General features: G+C 46.0%; 1 protein-coding gene across 11 annotated transcripts in view; it reads right to left on the reverse strand.

Moving 5' to 3' along the window:
- SOCS2 (suppressor of cytokine signaling 2) overlaps positions 1-23,435 on the reverse strand; it is a 302,697-nt gene that overhangs the window by 163,684 nt on the left and 115,578 nt on the right. For 9 of the 11 annotated variants that reach the window (XM_075600416.1, XM_075600415.1, XM_075600413.1 and 6 more), the window contains one exon: positions 19,681-22,548. The exons of the other annotated variants lie outside the window; for them this stretch is intronic. In XM_075600416.1, coding sequence (XP_075456531.1) covers positions 22,091-22,548 — 458 coding nt within the window. In that variant the 3' untranslated portion in view covers positions 19,681-22,090. Of the gene's footprint in view, positions 1-19,680; positions 22,549-23,435 lie in introns of those variants that run through there. 11 annotated transcript variants of the gene reach the window in all.

Raw genomic sequence — 23,435 nt, forward strand, 5'->3', positions numbered from 1 at the left:
ACCAGGATAGTCTTACCTATAATGCTGTCTGGAGAGGGGTTCCACACCCGGGCACGGGCGTTCATTGATTCCGGTTCTGCAGGTAATTTCATTGATGAAACTTTTGCTAGACAGAACAATATCCCTTTTGTCAACAAGGAGACGCCTGTAGGTCTGGAGGCCATCGATGGTCGACCTCTAAAGCCAGCATTTATCACGCTTCAGACGGTACCTCTCCTACTGCAGTTCGTGGACGTCCATACAGAGATCATTACTCTCGATGTCATCCACACGCCCTCTGCTGAGTTGATTTTGGGTCTTCCCTGGCTTCAACTTCATAATCCTCGCATCGACAGGACGGATCGGGAACCGGTTCACTGGGCTCCTTCTTGTGCCAAGACATGTACCAGGGTTTTCCAGAGGATTGGAGGAGTGTCTACCATATCCGAGAAGATCAACTCCTTACCTTCTGTGTACTGGGATTTCCGTGACGTATTTGACAAAGCACGTTCTGAGGTACTACCGCCGCACCGTCCGTTTGATTGTCCCATTCACTTACTTCCTGGCGCACCTCTTCCCAGGGGAAGATCTTATCCTCTCTCTCTCCCAGAGACAAAGGCTATGAACACCTACATTGCCGAGAACTTGGAAAGGGGTTTCATCAGAAAGTCTTCCTCCCCGGTCAGAGCAGGTTTCTTCTTTGTCAAGAAGAAGGACGGATCTCTCCGTCCATGCATAGACTATCGGGGTTTGAATAATATCACCCGCAAAAATCGCTACCCCCTGCCTTTGATTCCAGAATTATTCGACCGCCTCCAGGGAGCAACCATCTTTTCTAAATTGGATCTGAGAGGTGCCTACAATTTAGTAAGGATACGAGAGGGGGACGAGTGGAAGACTGCTTTCAACACCCATGACGGCCACTACGAGTATCTTGTTATGCCTTTCGGGTTGTGCAATGCACCAGCAGTTTTCCAGGATTTTGTCAACGAGATCTTTCGGGACATTCTCAACACTTTTCTTATTGTTTATTTAGATGACATCCTCATCTTTTCTAAGACCGCTCAAGATCATATTAAACACGTTCAACAAGTATTATTACGTTTGCGGGAGAACCATCTTTTTGCGAAATTGGAGAAGTGTCAGTTCCACCTTAAATCCGTGGCGTTCTTGGGTTACGTTATCTCGGATTCCGGTTTCAAAATGGATCCGGAGAAACTTAAAGCTATCTTGGAGTGGCCTCTTCCGACTACTCTCAAGGCCGTGCAACGCTTTTTAGGTTTTGCGAATTATTATCGACGGTTCATCCGCAATTTTTCTGATACCGTATCCTCCATAACCGCCCTCACTAAGAAAGGGGCAGATCCGTCATCATGGTCAGTGACCGCTAAAGAAGCGTTTGAGAGTCTCAAGAAGGCTTTTGTGTCTGCTCCCATCCTCACCCACCCAGATCCTGGACTCCCGTTCACCTTGGAGGTAGATGCTTCGGACATTGGGGCTGGGGCTGTTCTGTCCCAGAGAACTTCTCCGTTAGCCAGACTGCATCCCTGTGCTTTTTTTTCTAAGAAATTCTCTTCCGCCGAACAGAATTATGATGTCGGAAATAGGGAGCTTTTGGCGATCAAATTGGCGTTGGAAGAGTGGAGACATTTCTTAGAGGGTACTGAGACACCCATTACCATCCTTACGGACCATAAGAACCTCCTTTACCTGGAGGGGGCACGTCGGTTGAATGCTCGACAAGCCCGCTGGGCTTTATTTTTTTCACGATTTAATTTTCTTATTTCTTTTATTCCTGGCTCCAAGAACCTAAAGGCGGACGCTCTATCTCGACAATTTCTTGCGGATGACAGGTCCGAGGAACAGCTTGAGTCTATTATCCCCTCTAGTTGTATCCTGTCTGCCAACTCCTTTGAGGTCATGAGCAAAATTCAGTCGGAACAGTCACAGACTCCGAGGGGACTCAAGGTTCCGGAGGGAAGACTCTACACGGCACCTCAACACCGCAAGAAGGTCCTCGAGTGGTGTCATTCGTCTAAATCGGCAGGACACCCAGGGATACGGAAGACCAATGATCTGGTTCAACGTACCTTCTGGTGGCCAGAGAGGGCTAAAGACGTAGAGGAGTTTGTCAAAGCATGTAGCATTTGCGCTCGTAACAAGGTACCTCGTGTCAGACCCGCTGGGCTACTCCTTCCATTACCCATTCCAGATCGTCCCTGGAGTCATATCTCTATGGATTTCATTGTGGAACTTCCAGAGTCCAAAGGGAGGAATACTATTTTAGTGGTCATCGATCGTTTTTCCAAACAGACGCACCTTGTTCCTTTGAGAGGTCTTCCAAATTCCCCCAGGCAGGCAGATGTGTTTATTCAGGAGATTTTTCGCCTTCACGGAGTTCCTTCTACCATTGTCTCTGACCGGGGCTCGCAATTCGTGTCAAGATTTTGGCGTGCCTTTTCCAAAAGGTTGGGGATCGCTCTTCAGTTCTCCTCAGGATACCATCCACAGACCAATGGGCAAACGGAGAGAGTCAATCAAAGCTTAGAACAATATCTCCGATGTTTCATCACGGATACACAGGAGGACTGGGTGGATCTACTTCCTTGGGCCGAGTTTGCCTTGAACTCTCTCCGCAACGACTCTACCCAAGAATCTCCGTTTTTTATAAATTATGGATTCCATCCTTCCCGGTTACCCTTATCTTCACTACCATCAGGGGTGCCAGCAGTGGACAAACACGTCTCTCACCTGAAGGTTTTGTGGTCTAAGATACAGGAGAACTTGAAGGTAGCTACAGGGAGACAGAAACTCCAAGCAGATCGCCTTCGACGACAAGTGCCGGAGTTCGTTCCAGGGGACACGGTGTGGCTTTCATCTAGGAATATCCGGTTGAAGGTTCCTACCATGAAGCTTGCTCCCAAGTTCCTCGGTCCCTTTCCCGTGGTTAGGAGGATTAACCCTGTGGCTTACGAACTACGCCTTCCACCTTCTATGAAGATTCCACCAGTTTTTCATGTATCTTTACTCAAACCAGTGTTTCGCAGCCCTCGCTTTTCCAAGAAAACTTCTTCTCCACCTCCGATTATGATTTCGGGTCAACAGGAGTACGAGGTCCAGTTTGTCCTGGATTCAAGAATTTCCAGAGGAGGAGTACAATACCTGGTTCACTGGAGGGGGTTCGGTCCAGAGGATCGTTCATGGATTCCTCACCGGGATCTTCACGCACCTCAGCTTCTACGGGCTTTTCATCGCAAAAACCCTTCCAAGCCTTATCATGGTCGCCCGGAGGTCGCCCCTGAAGGGGGGGGTACTGTAAGGATTATGGAGACACGCCGTTCACGGCGTGTCTACCACTTACCTGCTGCCTCACCTGACATCCTCGTGGCTCGCAGGGACGCCGGAGAGAGGCGCGCGAGTTCCTGCACAGTGCGCGCGCGCGCACGTTCTTCTTTCTCTTCTGCCCTCGGATTAGGGCGTGGGGCCGCGCACGCAGCCGCAGGCGCTGCTACACGGAGGCGCGGCCACATGGAGGCGCAACCGCCTCTTAAAGGTACAGTGAACAAAACTGTTGCTGCTATTGAATGCAGCCAGATTGCTGCCCTTTATGCCTCATCTCCTGGGACTCATAAGGGACCTATCCCTGCTGCAGCTGGCTCCTTCTACACACCCCTTTATGGCTGCAATCCTATTGGACCCTCACTCCTTTATATACCTGCCAAAATCACTGGTTCTTTGGCTGAGCATAGTTCCAGTTGTCTTTACCATTCTCTGCCTCCCTAGTTCTATTATTACAGACCTCCTCGTGTACCAAACCGGCTTCCGCTACGTCTTCCTGTACCTCTGGCATCCCGAACTCGGCACACGGCTACTCGACTCTCCGCATCTCTGGCATCCCGATCCTGGCTTACGGTAAACGACAACGTCCCTCTCTCTAACCCTGGATTTGGCAAACGGCACTCTCTACCAACCGTACCTCTCCTGCCCCGATCCGGAATCCCCGACCAATCTACTTTCAAGACGTGCTCTCGTGGCTGTGGGTGGTGTTCCTACCTTCCCACCTCAGCACCGTGGTCCCGTCTCGTTTGTGGTGAGCACATCCTAACATTATGCTCAGCCCAACAAACATGGACCAAGCTGAAGTGGAGCGGACTTTAAATGCCCATTGTGCTCTGTTTACCAGATTAGAGACTTATTTGGAGCAATCCGATAGACGGATGGATACCATACAGCAAAGCCTCCACTCTCTTACTCTTCAGGTCCGAACCCTCACTCGGCAATCTCCACTCGTGGCACCCCCTGCACAGCCTAATCCTTTTTCGTTATCTCCGTTCACTCCGGAACCACGTATTCCGCCACCAAGACATTATGCGGGGGATCATCAAGGATGTCGGGGATTCATTAACCAATGTCTTGTACAATTTCGTCTCTCTCCCTCTCGCTTTGTGTCTTCTGTCTCCAGGGTTGGCTACATCTACTCCCTTCTCACCGACCAGGCACTGGCATGGGCCTCTCCCATCTGGGAGCAACAAGGGGCGCTCACACAGGACATCGATCTCTTCGTTGAGGAATTCCGAAGAGTTTTTGATACACCAGCACGGAAGTTAACGGCAGCTTCTGCTCTTCACCACATTAACCAGGGAGACCGTTCGGTTGCTGTATATGCGGTGGAGTTTCGCACTCTTGCTGCTGAGACGGGTTGGAACGATGACGCCCTATCTTCCGCGTTCTGGCAAGGATTATCGGAGACCCTAAAGGACGAGCTCGCCGCACGAGATCGTCCTACTAACCTAGAGGACTTAATCGCTCTGGCTATTCGGGTGGATCAACGCCTGCTGGAACGTAAATACGAACGTTCTCATTATCGTTTACGGGTTCCAAGAACTCTTGCACCCTCCTTCGTGGCTCCGTCACCTTCTTCCGGGGACATTCCTGAACCCATGCAGTTGGGGGGCAACAGACTATCTCCGGCTGAGAAGTTACGTAGGCGCACGGCCGGTCTTTGCATGTACTGTGGCAATTCCACTCACGCCGTGTCCCAGTGTCCCCATAGACCGGGAAACGCCAGCTCCCACTGAGATCCGGGAGAGTTTCATTGGGAATACTGACCCCTTCTTCCATCATCCAAAACATCCTTCCCACCAGGATAGTCTTACCTATAATGCTGTCTGGAGAGGGGTTCCACACCCGGGCACGGGCGTTCATTGATTCCGGTTCTGCAGGTAATTTCATTGATGAAACTTTTGCTAGACAGAACAATATCCCTTTTGTCAACAAGGAGACGCCTGTAGGTCTGGAGGCCATCGATGGTCGACCTCTAAAGCCAGCATTTATCACGCTTCAGACGGTACCTCTCCTACTGCAGTTCGTGGACGTCCATACAGAGATCATTACTCTCGATGTCATCCACACGCCCTCTGCTGAGTTGATTTTGGGTCTTCCCTGGCTTCAACTTCATAATCCTCGCATCGACAGGACGGATCGGGAACCGGTTCACTGGGCTCCTTCTTGTGCCAAGACATGTACCAGGGTTTTCCAGAGGATTGGAGGAGTGTCTACCATATCCGAGAAGATCAACTCCTTACCTTCTGTGTACTGGGATTTCCGTGACGTATTTGACAAAGCACGTTCTGAGGTACTACCGCCGCACCGTCCGTTTGATTGTCCCATTCACTTACTTCCTGGCGCACCTCTTCCCAGGGGAAGATCTTATCCTCTCTCTCTCCCAGAGACAAAGGCTATGAACACCTACATTGCCGAGAACTTGGAAAGGGGTTTCATCAGAAAGTCTTCCTCCCCGGTCGGAGCAGGTTTCTTCTTTGTCAAGAAGAAGGACGGATCTCTCCGTTCATGCATAGACTATCGGGGTTTGAATAATATCACCCGCAAAAATCGCTACCCCCTGCCTTTGATTCCAGAATTATTCGACCGCCTCCAGGGAGCAACCATCTTTTCTAAATTGGATCTGAGAGGTGCCTACAATTTAGTAAGGATACGAGAGGGGGACGAGTGGAAGACTGCTTTCAACACCCATGACGGCCACTACGAGTATCTTGTTATGCCTTTCGGGTTGTGCAATGCACCAGCAGTTTTCCAGGATTTTGTCAACGAGATCTTTCGGGACATTCTCAACACTTTTCTTATTGTTTATTTAGATGACATCCTCATCTTTTCTAAGACCGCTCAAGATCATATTAAACACGTTCAACAAGTATTATTACGTTTGCGGGAGAACCATCTTTTTGCGAAATTGGAGAAGTGTCAGTTCCACCTTAAATCCGTGGCGTTCTTGGGTTACGTTATCTCGGATTCCGGTTTCAAAATGGATCCGGAGAAACTTAAAGCTATCTTGGAGTGGCCTCTTCCGACTACTCTCAAGGCCGTGCAACGCTTTTTAGGTTTTGCGAATTATTATCGACGGTTCATCCGCAATTTTTCTGATACCGTATCCTCCATAACCGCCCTCACTAAGAAAGGAGCAGATCCGTCATCATGGTCAGTGACCGCTAAAGAAGCGTTTGAGAGTCTCAAGAAGGCTTTTGTGTCTGCTCCCATCCTCACCCACCCAGATCCTGGACTCCCGTTCACCTTGGAGGTAGATGCTTCGGACATTGGGGCTGGGGCTGTTCTGTCCCAGAGAACTTCTCCGTTAGCCAGACTGCATCCCTGTGCTTTTTTTTCTAAGAAATTCTCTTCCGCCGAACAGAATTATGATGTCGGAAATAGGGAGCTTTTGGCGATCAAATTGGCGTTGGAAGAGTGGAGACATTTCTTAGAGGGTACTGAGACACCCATTACCATCCTTACGGACCATAAGAACCTCCTTTACCTGGAGGGGGCACGTCGGTTGAATGCTCGACAAGCCCGCTGGGCTTTATTTTTTTCACGATTTAATTTTCTTATTTCTTTTATTCCTGGCTCCAAGAACCTAAAGGCGGACGCTCTATCTCGACAATTTCTTGCGGATGACAGGTCCGAGGAACAGCTTGAGTCTATTATCCCCTCTAGTTGTATCCTGTCTGCCAACTCCTTTGAGGTCATGAGCAAAATTCAGTCGGAACAGTCACAGACTCCGAGGGGACTCAAGGTTCCGGAGGGAAGACTCTACACGGCACCTCAACACCGCAAGAAGGTCCTCGAGTGGTGTCATTCGTCTAAATCGGCAGGACACCCAGGGATACGGAAGACCAATGATCTGGTTCAACGTACCTTCTGGTGGCCAGAGAGGGCTAAAGCCGTAGAGGAGTTTGTCAAAGCATGTAGCATTTGCGCTCGTAACAAGGTACCTCGTGTCAGACCCGCTGGGCTACTCCTTCCATTACCCATTCCAGATCGTCCCTGGAGTCATATCTCTATGGATTTCATTGTGGAACTTCCAGAGTCCAAAGGGAGGAATACTATTTTAGTGGTCATCGATCGTTTTTCCAAACAGACGCACCTTGTTCCTTTGAGAGGTCTTCCAAATTCCCCCAGGCAGGCAGATGTGTTTATTCAGGAGATTTTTCGCCTTCACGGAGTTCCTTCTACCATTGTCTCTGACCGGGGCTCGCAATTCGTGTCAAGATTTTGGCGTGCCTTTTCCAAAAGGTTGGGGATCGCTCTTCAGTTCTCCTCAGGATACCATCCACAGACCAATGGGTTGGGATTGAGAGTCAATCAAAGCTTAGAACAATATCTCCGATGTTTCATCACGGATACACAGGAGGACTGGGTGGATCTACTTCCTTGGGCCGAGTTTGCCTTGAACTCTCTCCGCAACGACTCTACCCAAGAATCTCCGTTTTTTATAAATTATGGATTCCATCCTTCCCGGTTACCCTTCTCTTCACTACCATCAGGGGTGCCAGCAGTGGACAAACACGTCTCTCACCTGAAGGTTTTGTGGTCTAAGATACAGGAGAACTTGAAGGTAGCTACAGGGAGACAGAAACTCCAAGCAGATCGCCTTCGACGACAAGTGCCGGAGTTCGTTCCAGGGGACACGGTGTGGCTTTCATCTAGGAATATCCGGTTGAAGGTTCCTACCATGAAGCTTGCTCCCAAGTTCCTCGGTCCCTTTCCCGTGGTTAGGAGGATTAACCCTGTGGCTTACGAACTACGCCTTCCACCTTCTATGAAGATTCCACCAGTTTTTCATGTATCTTTACTCAAACCAGTGTTTCGCAGCCCTCGCTTTTCCAAGAAAACTTCTTCTCCACCTCCGATTATGATTTCGGGTCAACAGGAGTACGAGGTCCAGTTTGTCCTGGATTCAAGAATTTCCAGAGGAGGAGTACAATACCTGGTTCACTGGAGGGGGTTCGGTCCAGAGGATCGTTCATGGATTCCTCACCGGGATCTTCACGCACCTCAGCTTCTACGGGCTTTTCATCGCAAAAACCCTTCCAAGCCTTATCATGGTCGCCCGGAGGTCGCCCCTGAAGGGGGGGTACTGTAAGGATTATGGAGACACGCCATTCACGGCGTGTCTACCACTTACCTGCTGCCTCGCCTGACATCCTCGTGGCTCGCAGGGACGCCGGAGAGAGGCGCGCGAGTTCCTGCACAGTGCGCGCGCACGTTCTTCTTTCTCTTCTGCCCTCGGATTAGGGCGTGGGGCCGCGCACGCAGCCGCAGGCGCTGCTACACGGAGGCGCGGCCACATGGAGGCGCAACCGCCTCTTAAAGGTACAGTGAACAAAACTGTTGCTGCTATTGAATGCAGCCAGATTGCTGCCCTTTATGCCTCATCTCCTGGGACTCATAAGGGACCTATCCCTGCTGCAGCTGGCTCCTTCTACACACCCCTTTATGGCTGCAATCCTATTGGACCCTCACTCCTTTATATACCTGCCAAAATCACTGGTTCTTTGGCTGAGCATAGTTCCAGTTGTCTTTACCATTCTCTGCCTCCCTAGTTCTATTATTACAGACCTCCTCGTGTACCAAACCGGCTTCCGCTACGTCTTCCTGTACCTCTGGCATCCCGAACTCGGCACACGGCTACTCGACTCTCCGCATCTCTGGCATCCCGATCCTGGCTTACGGTAAACGACAACGTCCCTCTCTCTAACCCTGGATTTGGCAAACGGCACTCTCTACCAACCGTACCTCTCCTGCCCCGATCCGGAATCCCCGACCAATCTACTTTCAAGACGTGCTCTCGTGGCTGTGGGTGGTGTTCCTACCTTCCCACCTCAGCACCGTGGTCCCGTCTCGTTTGTGGTGAGCACATCCTAACAATAACTCACACTTACAAACCATAGTATCCTGCCAGACATTCCATTTGGTAGACTGGCCAAACGCCCCTGATTTAGGAGTGGGGCTACAGAATGAGTGACCTTATTAAATATAAGAATATTATGAGATGTCCTCGGCTGAACGTGCTAAAAGCTACATATGTGTATTCGTGGGACTGATTCGCACATAAGGATTACAGACACATGATGTTTAGCCGGTACTAAGAGCCAGATATTAATATCTCTCTTAATTTTAGTATTACACGGTAGTATTTAGTCTCATTGGGAGCGTCATGCGTGACGGAATGTATTAGTATGGCTCGCGTGCCAGTAAGTAATGCTGAACTGAAGTTATGAAGTTATTTACAGTGTATATGGGAATTTTGGATCTGCTCTGAGAAATGCAGACTCCATCTGCTATGTTAAATAAGGCAGGAAGGGCATCCTGCAAGAATTAGCATAGGCCAGTAATCAAAAGGTAACTGCCCTAATTGTTTATACTGGGGGCAGGAACCAAGGAACTGAGTGTTTTTAAGTGTGATACTTCACACTTACAATGGAAGCCAAAATCTGCTTCAAAGAGATTTTTTCTAGCCACCTCGGCATCTAGGGTTAAGAGATGGGTTTGAAATGGTATTTAACCCAGTGTCAGCCCTTACTCAAATGTCTTCATGTGTCTTCATGATCTTCATGTATTGCTGTGATGTCTTCATCTGAAACTGAATTATGGAAGAAATGGCCCATCCTGTATCCTGATGGCTTTTCTTGTCCTAACCTTTGAGTAAGTGTCCATATTTTGTCTGTTATTTGTATATCTCGTGTGTTCACCTTTTTCAAGGAATAAATTATATTGTATCATATCTAAGTCTCGTCCGGTTCAACCTAGTTATATTTTGGGTGTGTATTATTCATAGCCTGTCACAAAGCTCCCGTCACATATATATATAGATATATCCCTGCATTTTCCATTATATAAAATTGTCGTGCATACGTTGTCCTAAGCGGGTATGTTGAAGTCTCCACCAGGGAGAGAATGTTGCCGAGCCCCCTTTCCTCCGTGCTGGGTGGGGAAGGGGGCGGAACGGCTGCGGGAGCAATTGGGTGCCGCTGGTGCGGCATGTGGGTTCGTTAGAGGCTGCAGGAGGATGTCGGCAGTAGAGTGAGAGAGCTCCACTGTCAGGGAGCTCCACAGCGGATGCCTAGGCAGGGCCCAGCCATTACAGATAGCCGCACATGCGCAGAATATGGCTCGCGCATGCGCAGAGCGCCCTGAGTTGCGGCAGCCATGCGCATGCATAATGGACACAGAGTAGCGACGGCCATCTTCTATCAGCTCCACAGGGGAATTACATTTCCCAGAATGCTCGGGGTCGGCCTGATCACGTGGGCAGTGTTAGCCAATAGGACAGTGAGATCCACAGTGAGGAAAGAGGCAGTTTGGCATGAAGAAACGTGAGGAGGCTTTTGGAACCAGGACACAGAAGGGGGAGGTAGGGTCTTGGTGTCAGTGACTCCCAGACTAGGCCCAGATTGCCCTCTTAGATCACAGATAGGCCCCATCTCAAGTATAGCTTGTGGTTGCTTCATGGAAGGCCCTAGAAAGGGACGCTTCCCTATTTACTGCATAGTGTCAGGGACACAGTGTGACGCCACACTGTGATTACGGCCTGTGGTCTGGGACCAGACCACCTACGATTAATAGACTCTTAAAGGTGAGACCCTCCAGTGTGAGTTCACCCTACGCAGAGACGAACGCCTTCGGGATGACGATGTCGCTGGATCAGCGGATCCCTGATTGTTATTCGGCAGCACACTGGAGTATCAGGACAGGTACCTCATCTAAGTGCACCAACAGTTCACGGGGTAGCGCTACTCCATACACTTTTGGGTGGGCCCGGACATTGGGAAAGGACATCAGTGCATTGGTGCCAAGCACCCGTTGTACTTTGGGGACTCTCACAGGGTGTATTGTGGTTATATATGTTATATACTGTGTGGTACATGCTGCCACTATATATATGTTCAGTAAAACCCGTTCTTATACACCTGTGTGTGTGATTACTGTCAATATTGGTTCCTGTGAGGGACTTATCCCACTACACAGGGATCCCTCTCAAGTGGAGGCGCTGCATCTAGGCGACCAAGCGACACCCCAGGCTCCTAGAGGTGGAGGCTCAGGCCTTCTGTAGCCAAACAGGTAACAGCAGCACTGGTGGTTCCTTTAGTACGGGGAAATGGGGCTACATATGTTTAGCACTTATTCTAGGTTGTTTAGTTTTATCCTTCCTATGTTTATAGTTGCCATTATATAAATAAGCAAGATAGCCCTAATGCTGGTCTGGGGTAGGTGAAAACTTTGGCATAATTTTTGTACGATACCCCAATATTGCAAGGTATTGGAGTTTAGTGAATATTCTGTGAATAAGTAAGTAGCTGTTACTTCCGCAATTAGATATGCCGCTATTTATAAATAACGCTGATGTGTCACTACAATAAAAAGCCCCTTCTTCAACCCTTGCGATATGGCTTTACTGAATAGGGCAAAAAGGAACATTGGAGTTAAATACCAACAAGCCTAATGTTTTCCTTTATCAACCTTTAGCTAATGCACCCAGGCACAATGTAATGACCATAACATTTATCAAATGAACAGGCATTTTGGCCCTTGCACATAATTAGATCACTGACACATATTGTTTCAGTATACATGTTTTATTTAAAAGTCTGAAATTTGTTTCATAGTTACAGCAGAGATTACACACTTGTTAAATAGGCATGTTTGTAAAAAATAAAATAAAATAAAGTGTTCTACACTGTAGATATTAAAAGCAACTGCTGTTATGCCCAGCAGAAGACACTGCAATTGTGCAACATTATAGTTGCATTTGAACGGATCCTTCAGATCCACCAAGTTTAATGGACAACTGGTGAATAGATTAGTATAACTGTAGCAATGAAGAAGTGTAGAGCATTTTTGCCACTGGACAAGCCTAAACAGCATGTAAGGCACCTTAAGGAGCAAGAACACTCGGAAAATACAGTTCAATCAATGTACATAAATTTCACATGTAGCATACAGGTCCTTTACACAAAGTTCATCACCGTGTACCGTCAAAAAACAAAAACAATATTCGACTAGTTCAGCATCGCAGCAGAGTAAGTTGTCAACTGCTGTTCTTGGCAAAGTAAACATTTGTGGCCATATTCACTAAGCAGTGCTATTCCATAAGACGGGTGCGCGATTTTCTGGGGTGGGGCGTGGCAGTTATAGTGGTCCCGCACTCTCCCCCCAGGCATTTAAATTAAATGGTCGGGGGACCATGCGAGGGCTCTATAATACACTTACCTTCCCTTCCAGCGACACGTCGTCATGGTAACCTGGCTTCAAATGACACCGCGGATTCGTGTGACGTCACGTTACCATGGCAATGTGATGTCACATGACCCCCGTGCTTCATTTGACGCCGGTGCCGAGCAGGGGGTGAAGGGGAGGCGCGAGGCGCCGAGGAGAGCAGGCAGGGGTGCACACAGGGAAAAGTTTGTGCACCCCTGCCATAAGACATCTTCTGTCACCGGACGACACTTTAGTGCACATCCATTTAAATGGGCTGGAAGGTCTTCTGGCGCTGAAAGGTGTCATATAAAATAGCACCAATGAGGATTCCAGTATGGTGCCAGAGGGTACAGTCCATACCCCTGAGCTCCTGCAGCCCCACTGCTCCTACACGGATCAGCAGCTTAAACAACCAGAACAAATGATCCTGTGAACAGCAAAAAGCAGGCATACTTTGCATGCTCCTGTGAGGGGGAGATACGTGTGTAGGCAGTCTCTGCAGAGACATCAGGCTGAATATAACCCTCACAGTTTCAATCCAGCTGAATAGAGGGGAAAAGCAGGAAAAGCTCCACAGGAGGACAGTAACTTGAAAAGTAAGGAGAAGCATTTATATGGAGACATTTCTCTCCAGGCAGACACAGATGTCCCCCAAATATCAGCAAAAGCAGGTGAAAGCTGGGAGAAAGTCGGAGCACACCAAGATGGCTTCCAAGCACATGGAGGAGCTGCATGCAGACCCAGAGGAATCAGGGGTGTCTCAGGAGGCAGAAAGTCCCAGGGATTATGGTAATTTACAGCACACAGAACCCCAGAAAGCTCATTTTAGGAACCCCTTTATTCTAATAGAGGTATATTAGTATTTTATCTGGTAGTGTTAGGATCTGCAAACTGGGTCTGCCTTTACATGGCTTGCAGGCTTACGATGCTTTGGCCAAAGGGTTAAACTAAATGAGCATTTTTCAAAAGAATTTATAAGTATTTTACTGTGTATTTTTGTCATATTGGATGTAGCATTGGGCTTCTCTGTCGCTTGTTGTATTATGGTAACTTAGCCAGGGCTGTAGCAAAACTATTGATGCCTAATTGCAAAAATCCCTAAATGATCTTAAAGGGGAACTAACCCTGCAAAACACCAGGATGGGGGAAGTTGAATCTAGAGTGGGGGTCCTAGAGAATGTATCCCCAGAAATGCAGCAGGACATTCAAACTCTTAAAAAAAGAAATACAACTTTAGAAAACAGGCTGTGCAGAAATAATATAAGATTAATATGAGTCCCCGAAGAGGCAAAACCCTCTCAATTGCAGGATTTTTGCACAAAATGGCTGCCTGAATCTCTGGGACTACCACATGATCACACTAACATCAAAGAGTAATGGGCTCATAGACTTGGTCTGGTTAGGCAGAACCAGGAAGGTAGGCCACGAGCAGTAATCGCAAAGTTTCTGAACTTTAATTAAAAATCAACAATATTAAGAGCCTATAAGAATTTGGGTAGCCTTAATTATGAAGAAAGAAGATCCTAATCTTTGAGAACTATTCTGCTGCAAAATCAAATAAAAGATGGGAGTTCAGTAAAGTTTGCATTATGCTATATAAGACAAATAAAACATTTTCCCTGGGATATCTTGCCACTTTAAGAGTCTTCATAAATGGAGGGGCTAAAATATTTTCAGAAGCAGAAGCAGAAGCAGAAGCAGCAGCAGCAGCAGAGCGCTTTATCCACCAGCATGCTGCAGGACCAGAGGACAGAACCTCAGAAAGGAGACGGAGATAGAGCATGGAGGAAAATAGCGCAGCCAAGCAAAAAGGTTCCCCTGCAAGTTCCCTGCACCGCTGAGATGGGCCGGGCTGCAAGGAAATAAGTATTGCACTCATAAAGGGACTAATCTGATCTGGTTACAGAGAGATGGTACATGCATAAAATCATGTGGATGTTGGGAGGAAAAGGTGTTTATACAAGGATTGTTGCATTTAGCGATATTAAGTTGATAAAGTTCAAAAGCAATGGATGGGTTATATTGCTAGGAGAACATTATTATATGTCTTTTTTTTATTAATTCTCCAAAAAAAAAAAGTTGTTTACTAATTGGTTACATGGGGTAAAAGGGAAGCAGCGGTGAGCTAGGATGAGGCTCAAATGTCACTTCTGGAAAAAAGGAATGTCATTAATCTATATGTGTTATATGGTTTATTTTTTATATTCTGAGTTATATATGTATTATTTTAAATGTTTTTCACTGGTCGGATATATTGTGATAGAGAAAAAGGAAACAACAGACAATCACGGTAAAGTAAGGTTCTTTAAGTCATTATATACATTATGTAAAGGTGTGCTAGATAATATCAGTTTAACAACTAACTAATGACGTGACTGGTTTCATGGAATGTCAAGGGTATTAACTCCCCAATTAAAAGGAACAAAATATTAAAGCATCCGAAGCGCTTAAAAGCAGATGTAGCACTTATTCAGGAAACACATCTAAACAGGGAAGAGAGTAAGAAACTCCAGATTAACTGGGTAGGTGAATGCGTATTCTCCCCAGCAGTGGGAAAGAAAGGAAGGGGGGTTGCAATTCTGATAAACAAAACACTACCATATGATCTTATATCAACTTGGAGTGACAAAGAGGGAAGGGTGGTACAGTGTGTTCTCAAGATCAACAATATGGATATATGTATCTTAATATATTAAATTGAAAGGTTAGTGCTATATGCGGTGAATCTGATTGGTCCTCAGCCCCTGGCCAATCAGATTGGTGGGTCTGACATCACCCAACTGCCACTCTCTTCCCCCTCGGCCACACACACACACACCTCCCTCCCTGGCGCTCAGTCACCTCCCTCTCCGGCGCTCACTCACCTCCCTCCATCCCCGGTGCTCACTCACCTCCCTCCATCCCTGGTGCTCACTCACCTCCCTCCCCAGCGCTCACTCCCCTCCCTCCCCGGCGCTCACTCCCCTCCCTCCCCGGCGCTCACTCCCTCCCTCCCCGGTGCTCACATCCCTCCCTCCCCGGCGCTCACTTCCCTCCCTCCCCGGCGCTCACTTCCCTCCATCCCCGGCAGGGTGACAGGCAGTGGGCAGGCAGCCTGCAGCTGCCTCGCGGCGCCGAGTGCCTAAGATGGCGGCGCCCTGAAGGACTCCCTCGCGGCGCCGAGTGCCTAAGATGACGGCGCCCGGAAGGAACCCCTTCCTCCCTCGCGGCGCCGAGTGCCTAAGATGGCGGCGCCCGGAAGGACCCCCTTCCTCCTGCAGCTGCCTCGCGGCGGCGGCGCTGGGAGGTGGGAAACGGAGAGGTGACATATCTGTGTGTGTGAGTGTGTGTGTGTGTGTGTGACACTGTGTGTGTGTGTCACTGTGTGTGTGTGTGACACTGTGTGTGTGTGTGTGTCAGTCACTGTGTGTGTGTCTCACTGTGTGTGTGTGTGACACTGTGTGTGTGTCAGACACTGTAGGGTGGGGACCGGAGCTGCGCATGGGGGGGGGGGGAGGAACGGAGAGAGAGGGAGGAGCGGAGAAACATACAGGGGGAGTGGAGAGGAGGGACCTGGAAATTTTAAGCAAACCCCCCCTCCTGTCCACTGTCCCCCCCCTCCTGTCCACTGCCCCCCCTCCTGTCCACTGCCCACCCCCCTTCCGTCCACTGTCCCCCCCTCCTGTCCACTGCCCCCCTCTCCTGTCCACTGTCCCCCCACCCCCTCCTGTCCACTTCCCCCCCTCCCATCCACTGCCCCCCCATCCTGTCCCCCCCTCCCGTCCACTGTCCCCCCCCCTCCTGTCCACTGTCCCCCCCCTCCTGTCCACTGCCCCCCCCTCCTGTCCACTGTCCCCCCCTTCCGTCCACTGTCCCCCCCCTCCTGTCCACTGCCCCCCCTCCTGTCCACTGCCCCCCCTCTCCTGTCCACTGTCCCCCCACCCCCTCCTGTCCACTTTCCCCCCCTCCCGTCCACTGCCCCCCATCCTGTCCCCCCCTCCTGTCCACTGTCCCCCCCCCTGTCCACTGTCCCCCCCCCTCCTGTCCACTGTCTCCCCTCCCCCCTCCTAGCGGGAAATTTAACTCACGGGCAACGCCGGGTCTCTCAGCTAGTATATAATATTTATGGCCCGAATGAGCAAAGCCAACCTTTCTTACAGAGTGTTACTGATAAATTGTTGAAAGAAAGAGGAGGTAACCTAATTGTGGGCGGTGATTTTAACGCTGTCAGTGATCCATTTTTAGATAAATCTCATCTAAATCAGAGAAAAGGAAAATCAAGATCTGCACAGAGAAGCATAGGGCTGTTACAAGAAACATTGGGTTTGTTAGACTGCTGGAGGCTACAGTATTTAACCCCACTGAGAGAGAAGATACCCTTTTCTCTCACCCGCATAACTCTTTCTCAAGAATAGACTATATTCTAACAAGCGACCATATGATGGACAAGGTGTCCGAAGTGGCGATTAAAGATATAATCATATCAGACCATGCACCAGTATTAGAGATACATTTAGGATTTAGGGAACACAAAAATAGAATCTGGAGATTTCCATCTTATCTTCATAATAATGAGGAGTTTAAAGCTTTCCTCCTCAATAGCTAGTACTATTTCCAGGAAACAAAAGCTATACACCAAAATTAGGGGAAATTGTATAGGGAAACCGCTAAAGCGGTAATGAGAGGCAAGATTCTAGCATACATGAACAAACGTAAGAAAGAAACAGAAGCAGAATACATAAAATCTAGCAAGGAACTGAACAGGGCGTTCTGTCACTTCAAACAAAATCCCACCCCAGAAAACAGGGAAAAATACATGGAAGCAAAGAATGTATGCGAAATATGGCTACACAGAAAGGAACAAAACAAGCTCCAGTTTAGAGACCTTAACATTTATAAGTATGGTAACAAGGCAGGTAAACTATTAGGAAATTAGTTAGACGAGCTACACAGCCAAAACACATACTTAGGATGCGTAAAGCTTCAGGTGAACTAACATCAGCTCCTGAAGAAATATGTACAGTGTTTAAGGACTTTTATCAAAACTGTATACTACCAGGGAAACTCAAGACAAGTTTTTACAGGGACTAAAGTTCCCAAAAATAACGAATGAAGAGCAACAAGAATTTAACGCTCCAATTACCAGTTAAGAAATAGAGGCTGTCATAAAGAAACTTAAAAATGGGAAGGCACCAGGGCCTGATGGCTTTACGGACAAATTATATAAGATCTTGGGTCTAGAAGTAGGACTACCCCTGCAAAACGCCTTCAAAAAGATAGTAGACAGAGGGAAATATTTGGAAACTGGGAAAACAGCATTCATCAGAATTTTACATAAAGAAGGTAAAGACCCTTTTGTGCCAGGTTCTTATCGACCCATATCCTTATTAAATCAGGATGTCAAAATTCTCTCAAAAATTCTGGCAGAGAGGCTGGCCGCAATATTACCAGGTATGATCCATAAAGATCAGACATGGTTTGTAAAGAGTAGATCTTCAGTGAAGAACATAATAAAAGTATTAGGAGCCCTTTATTGGACCAAATCAAATCCTCAAGATAATAGGAACAATGTAATTATTTTGGTAGACGCAGAAAAATCCTTTGATAATATTAGATGGGAATTTTTCTTTGATATACTTCAAAGAATGGGTATATCGGGCATGTTTCTTAACATGATTAGAACTATGTATGAGGGTCCAAAGGCACGGATCATGGCAGCGGGAATAATCTCCCAGGAATTCAATTTATACAAAGGAACAAAGCAAGGGCGTCTGTTGTCGCCATTGCTATTTAACATATTTAACATAGCAATTCAACCATTGATTATGTTCCTTAGGGACATGGCAGACTATATAGGCATTGAAATAGGAAATAAGGAAGTGAAGTTGGCTCTTTTTACGGGTGACCTTCTGATGTTTGTCTCTAGTTAATGTCTCCGAAACTGAGATTCTAGTGCTGTCTCGCAACAATAATGTTAGGTGGGAGGAAGACCTCACTTTTAAAAAGACAAGACAGCCAATCAAATACTTGGGGGTTAATATAGAAACCCCGACCTAGAAAAATTGTACGCAAGCAATTTTAAATCGATCCTAACCGAAGTGATTAAAGAGCTGGCAAGGCCTCCCATTGAACTTAGCTTAACTCCCGATGACGCTGAAAGAGATCCTACACACGACTTGGGGAAATATATCTTTAGTAATTAGAGGGAATCCACTGATAAAAGATACATGAGCCACGTGGAAGACACTGAGAAAAAAGTGTGGGATGTCCTACAAAATATCCAAATTTTAGCCTATATAAGCTAACACGAACCGGGTTGAATCTCAAAATATGTTTAAGACGTGGAAAACTAAGAGAATACAAAATATAGGCCAGCTGGTAGATACAGAACGGGAACGCTTTATGTCATTTGAAGAGCTCACAGTTAAGAAGGAATTCCCACAATCTCACTACTTCCCCTACATGCAGATCATACTGCAAGAGTACTGTAAGAGTCGAGAGAACTATAAGAAAGAGATATTAGAAAACAACATGTTTGATAGCTACTTTAGGACTGAAAATAATATTACATATTCGATCTCTGAATTATATGATAGGATCCGAGATAAAGACCATGGCAAGCAATTGCAAAAAGTGGCAGCCAAGTGGAACAAGGACTTCCCAGAAATAACTGAGATTGACTCTTTGCTGGTAGGATTGGGTAGAACCAGGAAAATAATAATATCAGAGACATGGAGAGAATTACAATTTAAATTACTACATAGAGCATATTATGCGTTTACTTTTCAATATAAACAGATAGAAAAGGCTAAAAATAAATGCCCGAAATGTCTGCTTATTAAAGCGGGTTTAAAACTCTGCCTATGGGAATGCCCGTGTATATCTGATTTTTGGGACCAGGTTCTACTATATATACATGACATGACAAAAGTGGTAACTGTGAAGGAACCTCTGTCGGTTTTATTTGGGAACATGGGGTGGAAAGAAGTTAATGGGGACTCAGGAATCCCAAGGATTGCTGAAATTATACTCCTGGCAGCTAGAAAGTCTATAATGGTGCAATGGGTGAAGTATAACCCTCCAAACTTGGAAACGGTTAAAACATCTCTCTCAGCTAATGACCTTAGATAAAATGGAAACGGAGACCAATAAGGAACAAAAAACTGAGAATTTCTGTACAAAATGGGAACCCTTTATTGACTCCCTACCACAGAGTGAAAAAGACCAAATATATCAGACTTTCGCACACACATCCTGGAGTCTCTTGCGGCAAATTGCACAAGGTCATAGATGAGGTAAACAGAGGGAGAAAAGAACCAGGTTAAATAGGTATCAAGACAGGAGAAGAGTATATCCGAACCTAACATCTGTAATATGTGTCTGACTAAAGTTATGTTTTGTACATTCTGTGAGTTAATTATTTAATTTAAAAATGGTGTATTTTTCTATTAAGTTTGAGCCTCTGATTTATACCTTTTTACTTAAATATTTTTTTCTTTTAAGTATAATTTAACCATGGAAAATTGTAAAGATGTGTTGAAGTCTGTCATGTTTACCAGCAATGTTAGAAAATCAATAAAAAGAACAATGAGAAATAGCACCACTAAGTAAATATGTGCCACAATCTGTAAACCATGCGAGTTACTGAACATTGATAAATGTGCAATTAAGAAAGTTGATCTGCTCCAAAATTAAAAACATAGAGGGTAGTTCCTTGAACTGCAGTAGTGTGGGGGTACATTCTGTGAAGTGAATAGGCTTACTTCACATTGTACAGCTACTGCTGCTTTGTAAATATGTCCCATACTCTGCATACAGAACGCATTAGGCCGGGGCCATAGACGGTTCAGCAGAGCGGAGGCGCGCTGACGCTGAGGCTCGCCTGCTGAAGTCAGCGCTATTCCATGGACTTGCAGGCGATCCAGCGTGCGCGAAGGGAGCCGGGGGGGGGGAGGTGGTTGGAGGCGGGGCAGTGACGTCGCTGGGCCAATCGCCCGCGACGCACTGACATCAACGTCACGGTGCCGACATCACGGCGCTGTGACGTTGACGCTGCTTCAGGCTGATTGGATGTTTTCAGCTGACAGCGCGCTGAAAAACAGCTTGACTGTCGGCTGAAAATTCCAAAGCCTCAGCACGCCTGCGGACGCTCGCGTGAGCCCCCTCTCAAGGCATCCTCATTGAGGATGCAGGGGCTCAGCGCGGAGCGTCCGCACGGCTCAGCGCTGCTTGTCCTTCTATGGACGCAGCCTTAGAAAGCTCCAGAGCTCCTTAATACTGTATGCTAAATACAGTCCGTGGTAGCATCTTCCAACTACCTGAATATCACGTAGTGACAGTGTGATGCAGTACAAACTGAAACGGTCTGCGTTAAGAGCATACAATTGAGCATATTAAGCAGCTTCAAATTGGACAGCTTTAGAATGCTAACCCATGTACCAAGTCATACCAAGGAGTCCTGAAGTTATTATCTGCTGTCTTTAGTTGGTTGCATTACCTTATCTTAAGATGTGCCTTTGAAGGAGTCTTCAATCTTAAGTAATCATTTAACATACTTATTTGCATGCCCATAATACTTATGCATGGAGCCTTTCACATTGTAGAGGTTAGCCATTACATTGCAATAGTGTTGATTGGGTCACTATCACACAGAAACTTCCATTCAAGTTAATGGGAGTTTTCATACGATAGCACCCTGAGAGGCACTATCGTAGTTTAATAAATAACCTATATCTAATGTAACGGTTGCTGATACAACGTGAATCTGCATGCAATGTATGACCAAGCTCAGAACACTGTTCTGTACTGTTTTGGCACTTTATTGCCATCCTACTCTTGCTGTATATAATTGTATTTCCACAACTTTGAAATATATGCAGAGTCACACGGGGAGCAATTTATCAAAATATTATTCCCGTTTTGCACAGCGGAATACACTAAAATAAACTGTATGCTTGATCCCCATTAGTATCATTTGATCCCATAAGATACAGTAACTGCAATTGCATTTGGATAGGAGACTATGGTCTAAGGATTAGAAGCAACTCACAAACGTGGCAAAATTACTGGCTTAAAGATGGCACCAACGCTTTTTTGAAATCCAAGTGAGTTTGGCCTTGTTGATTCTCAATTTTCTGGCAACCAAGTTTCAGGTAAAATATATAGAGATCTAGGCAATTTAAAAACAGATCTGGAGCAAAAACTTTTAATAAAATTCAGACCTTTTGGCTCTGTCATAAACAAAGCATCTGATCAATGATTTATCATACTCCAAAATCAAGACATACTGATTCCTGTAATTTCATTTAGATAAGTGAAAATACAAATATACAAATCTGATTTAGCTGAAAAGGGATAGCATGAATTCTGTAATGCTCTTAATTCAAAGATCTTGTAACCAGCTACACAACGCCCCTTGACAATCTTCTTGAAATTAAATGACACTTTTGTAGAGATCTCACATTCAGAATGGCACACATGACTGGTCAAGGATTATTTGCCTGGATTTTGCTAGCTACTTGCACAGCTATACTTTTCCATGCTAAAGGCATGATAAAAAAACAAACAAAAGTGTATGTATCTAAACATGGTAACGGTATTCTGTGATATAATCCTTCAGTCTCATAGGTAATGGCAGTTCATGGATCTTATCTGTACATTTGTTGACAGTCATTCTACAGAGATGCTGTAAGGATGGAGTAGACGTGTAAAGTGGCTTTACTAGCCAGAGGTGGACTGTTCTGTTTGGAAGAGTTTCAGGTTCCATCTTCTTATTCTTTGACAGAAGGACATAATACTCAATAAGATGGACAACACTGTCGAACTGCTTGAGCTTGGATCTCACACAGACTACAGAGTCCAATCTGAATTTCCCTTCTCGATACTCAATGCGCAGGTTGGTTGGTCCCGCTGAGGTTTTCACAGAGATAGTCAGAAGGTAGTCTGTGTGTGAGCTGTCTCGAACAAGAAAAGTCCCTTCTGGAGTATCCTGTAATCTCTCCTTTGCCTCACCGACAGTCATGTTTCCCCAGTACCAACCTGTTAAAAAGAAAAAAAAAATTCCGTTAGACTTTAAAAAAAAAAAAAAAAAAAAAAAGGATTCTAATTTATACGGCTACCATAAAATGTATGTATGAAGAACTACAAGGCAACATAGCAGTGAGAGAATTCAAATGCATAGCTATTTTGTAACAGTATAAGGATACTTTTCACCAAGAGGCTACAACAATCTTGGATTTACCACATTAAAATCCTGAGCTTCCAGTCAGTAAATACTGTCACATTCCAAATAAATGTATCAGTCAGTTAGGTGAAATAATGTATTGCTAGCATGTGATTTACTTTAAAGATTAAGCTACTAGAAACAAGAACAGTGTTCTATGCTTGGAAGCCAAGCAGTGGGAATGTTATTCTTTATGCCAACAAGGCTGGGTATTTCCTGAGCATACACTTATCTCACCTATTACATTTTAAGGACACATCAGTATTTGGAATTGGGTGGAAATATACATGTGAAATACTTAAAACCTGTCTCAGTGGCTATGAATACCAACAGAATCCATATCAATACAAACCAAAACAATAACAAGAAATACTGCAAATAAAATAAAGGCTGGTGTTACTTAAGAGGGAAAATATAATTGAGGTCTTAAAATCTCCTGTCCAACATCAACTACTCAATCTTATGTTGCCCTTTAGTTTGTATGATGACCTTCAAAAAAAATGCTGGATTTGTATTTTGAACACAAACATTAAATATTGGCCTGTAAAATATTGTCACAACAGAAGGCTCTTCATTAAAGGTGAAATTTACATTTAAAGCCTCATACATTTTTTTTTTATCAAATAAGCATATGTTGACTAGAAATGTATTTAAATCTATAACATAGAACATAATACATCAACATTTGAATATTAAGCTCTTC

The sequence above is a fragment of the Ascaphus truei genome, chromosome 5, assembly GCF_040206685.1.
Source record: "Ascaphus truei isolate aAscTru1 chromosome 5, aAscTru1.hap1, whole genome shotgun sequence".
NCBI classification, from domain to species: Eukaryota; Metazoa; Chordata; class Amphibia; order Anura; family Ascaphidae; genus Ascaphus; species Ascaphus truei.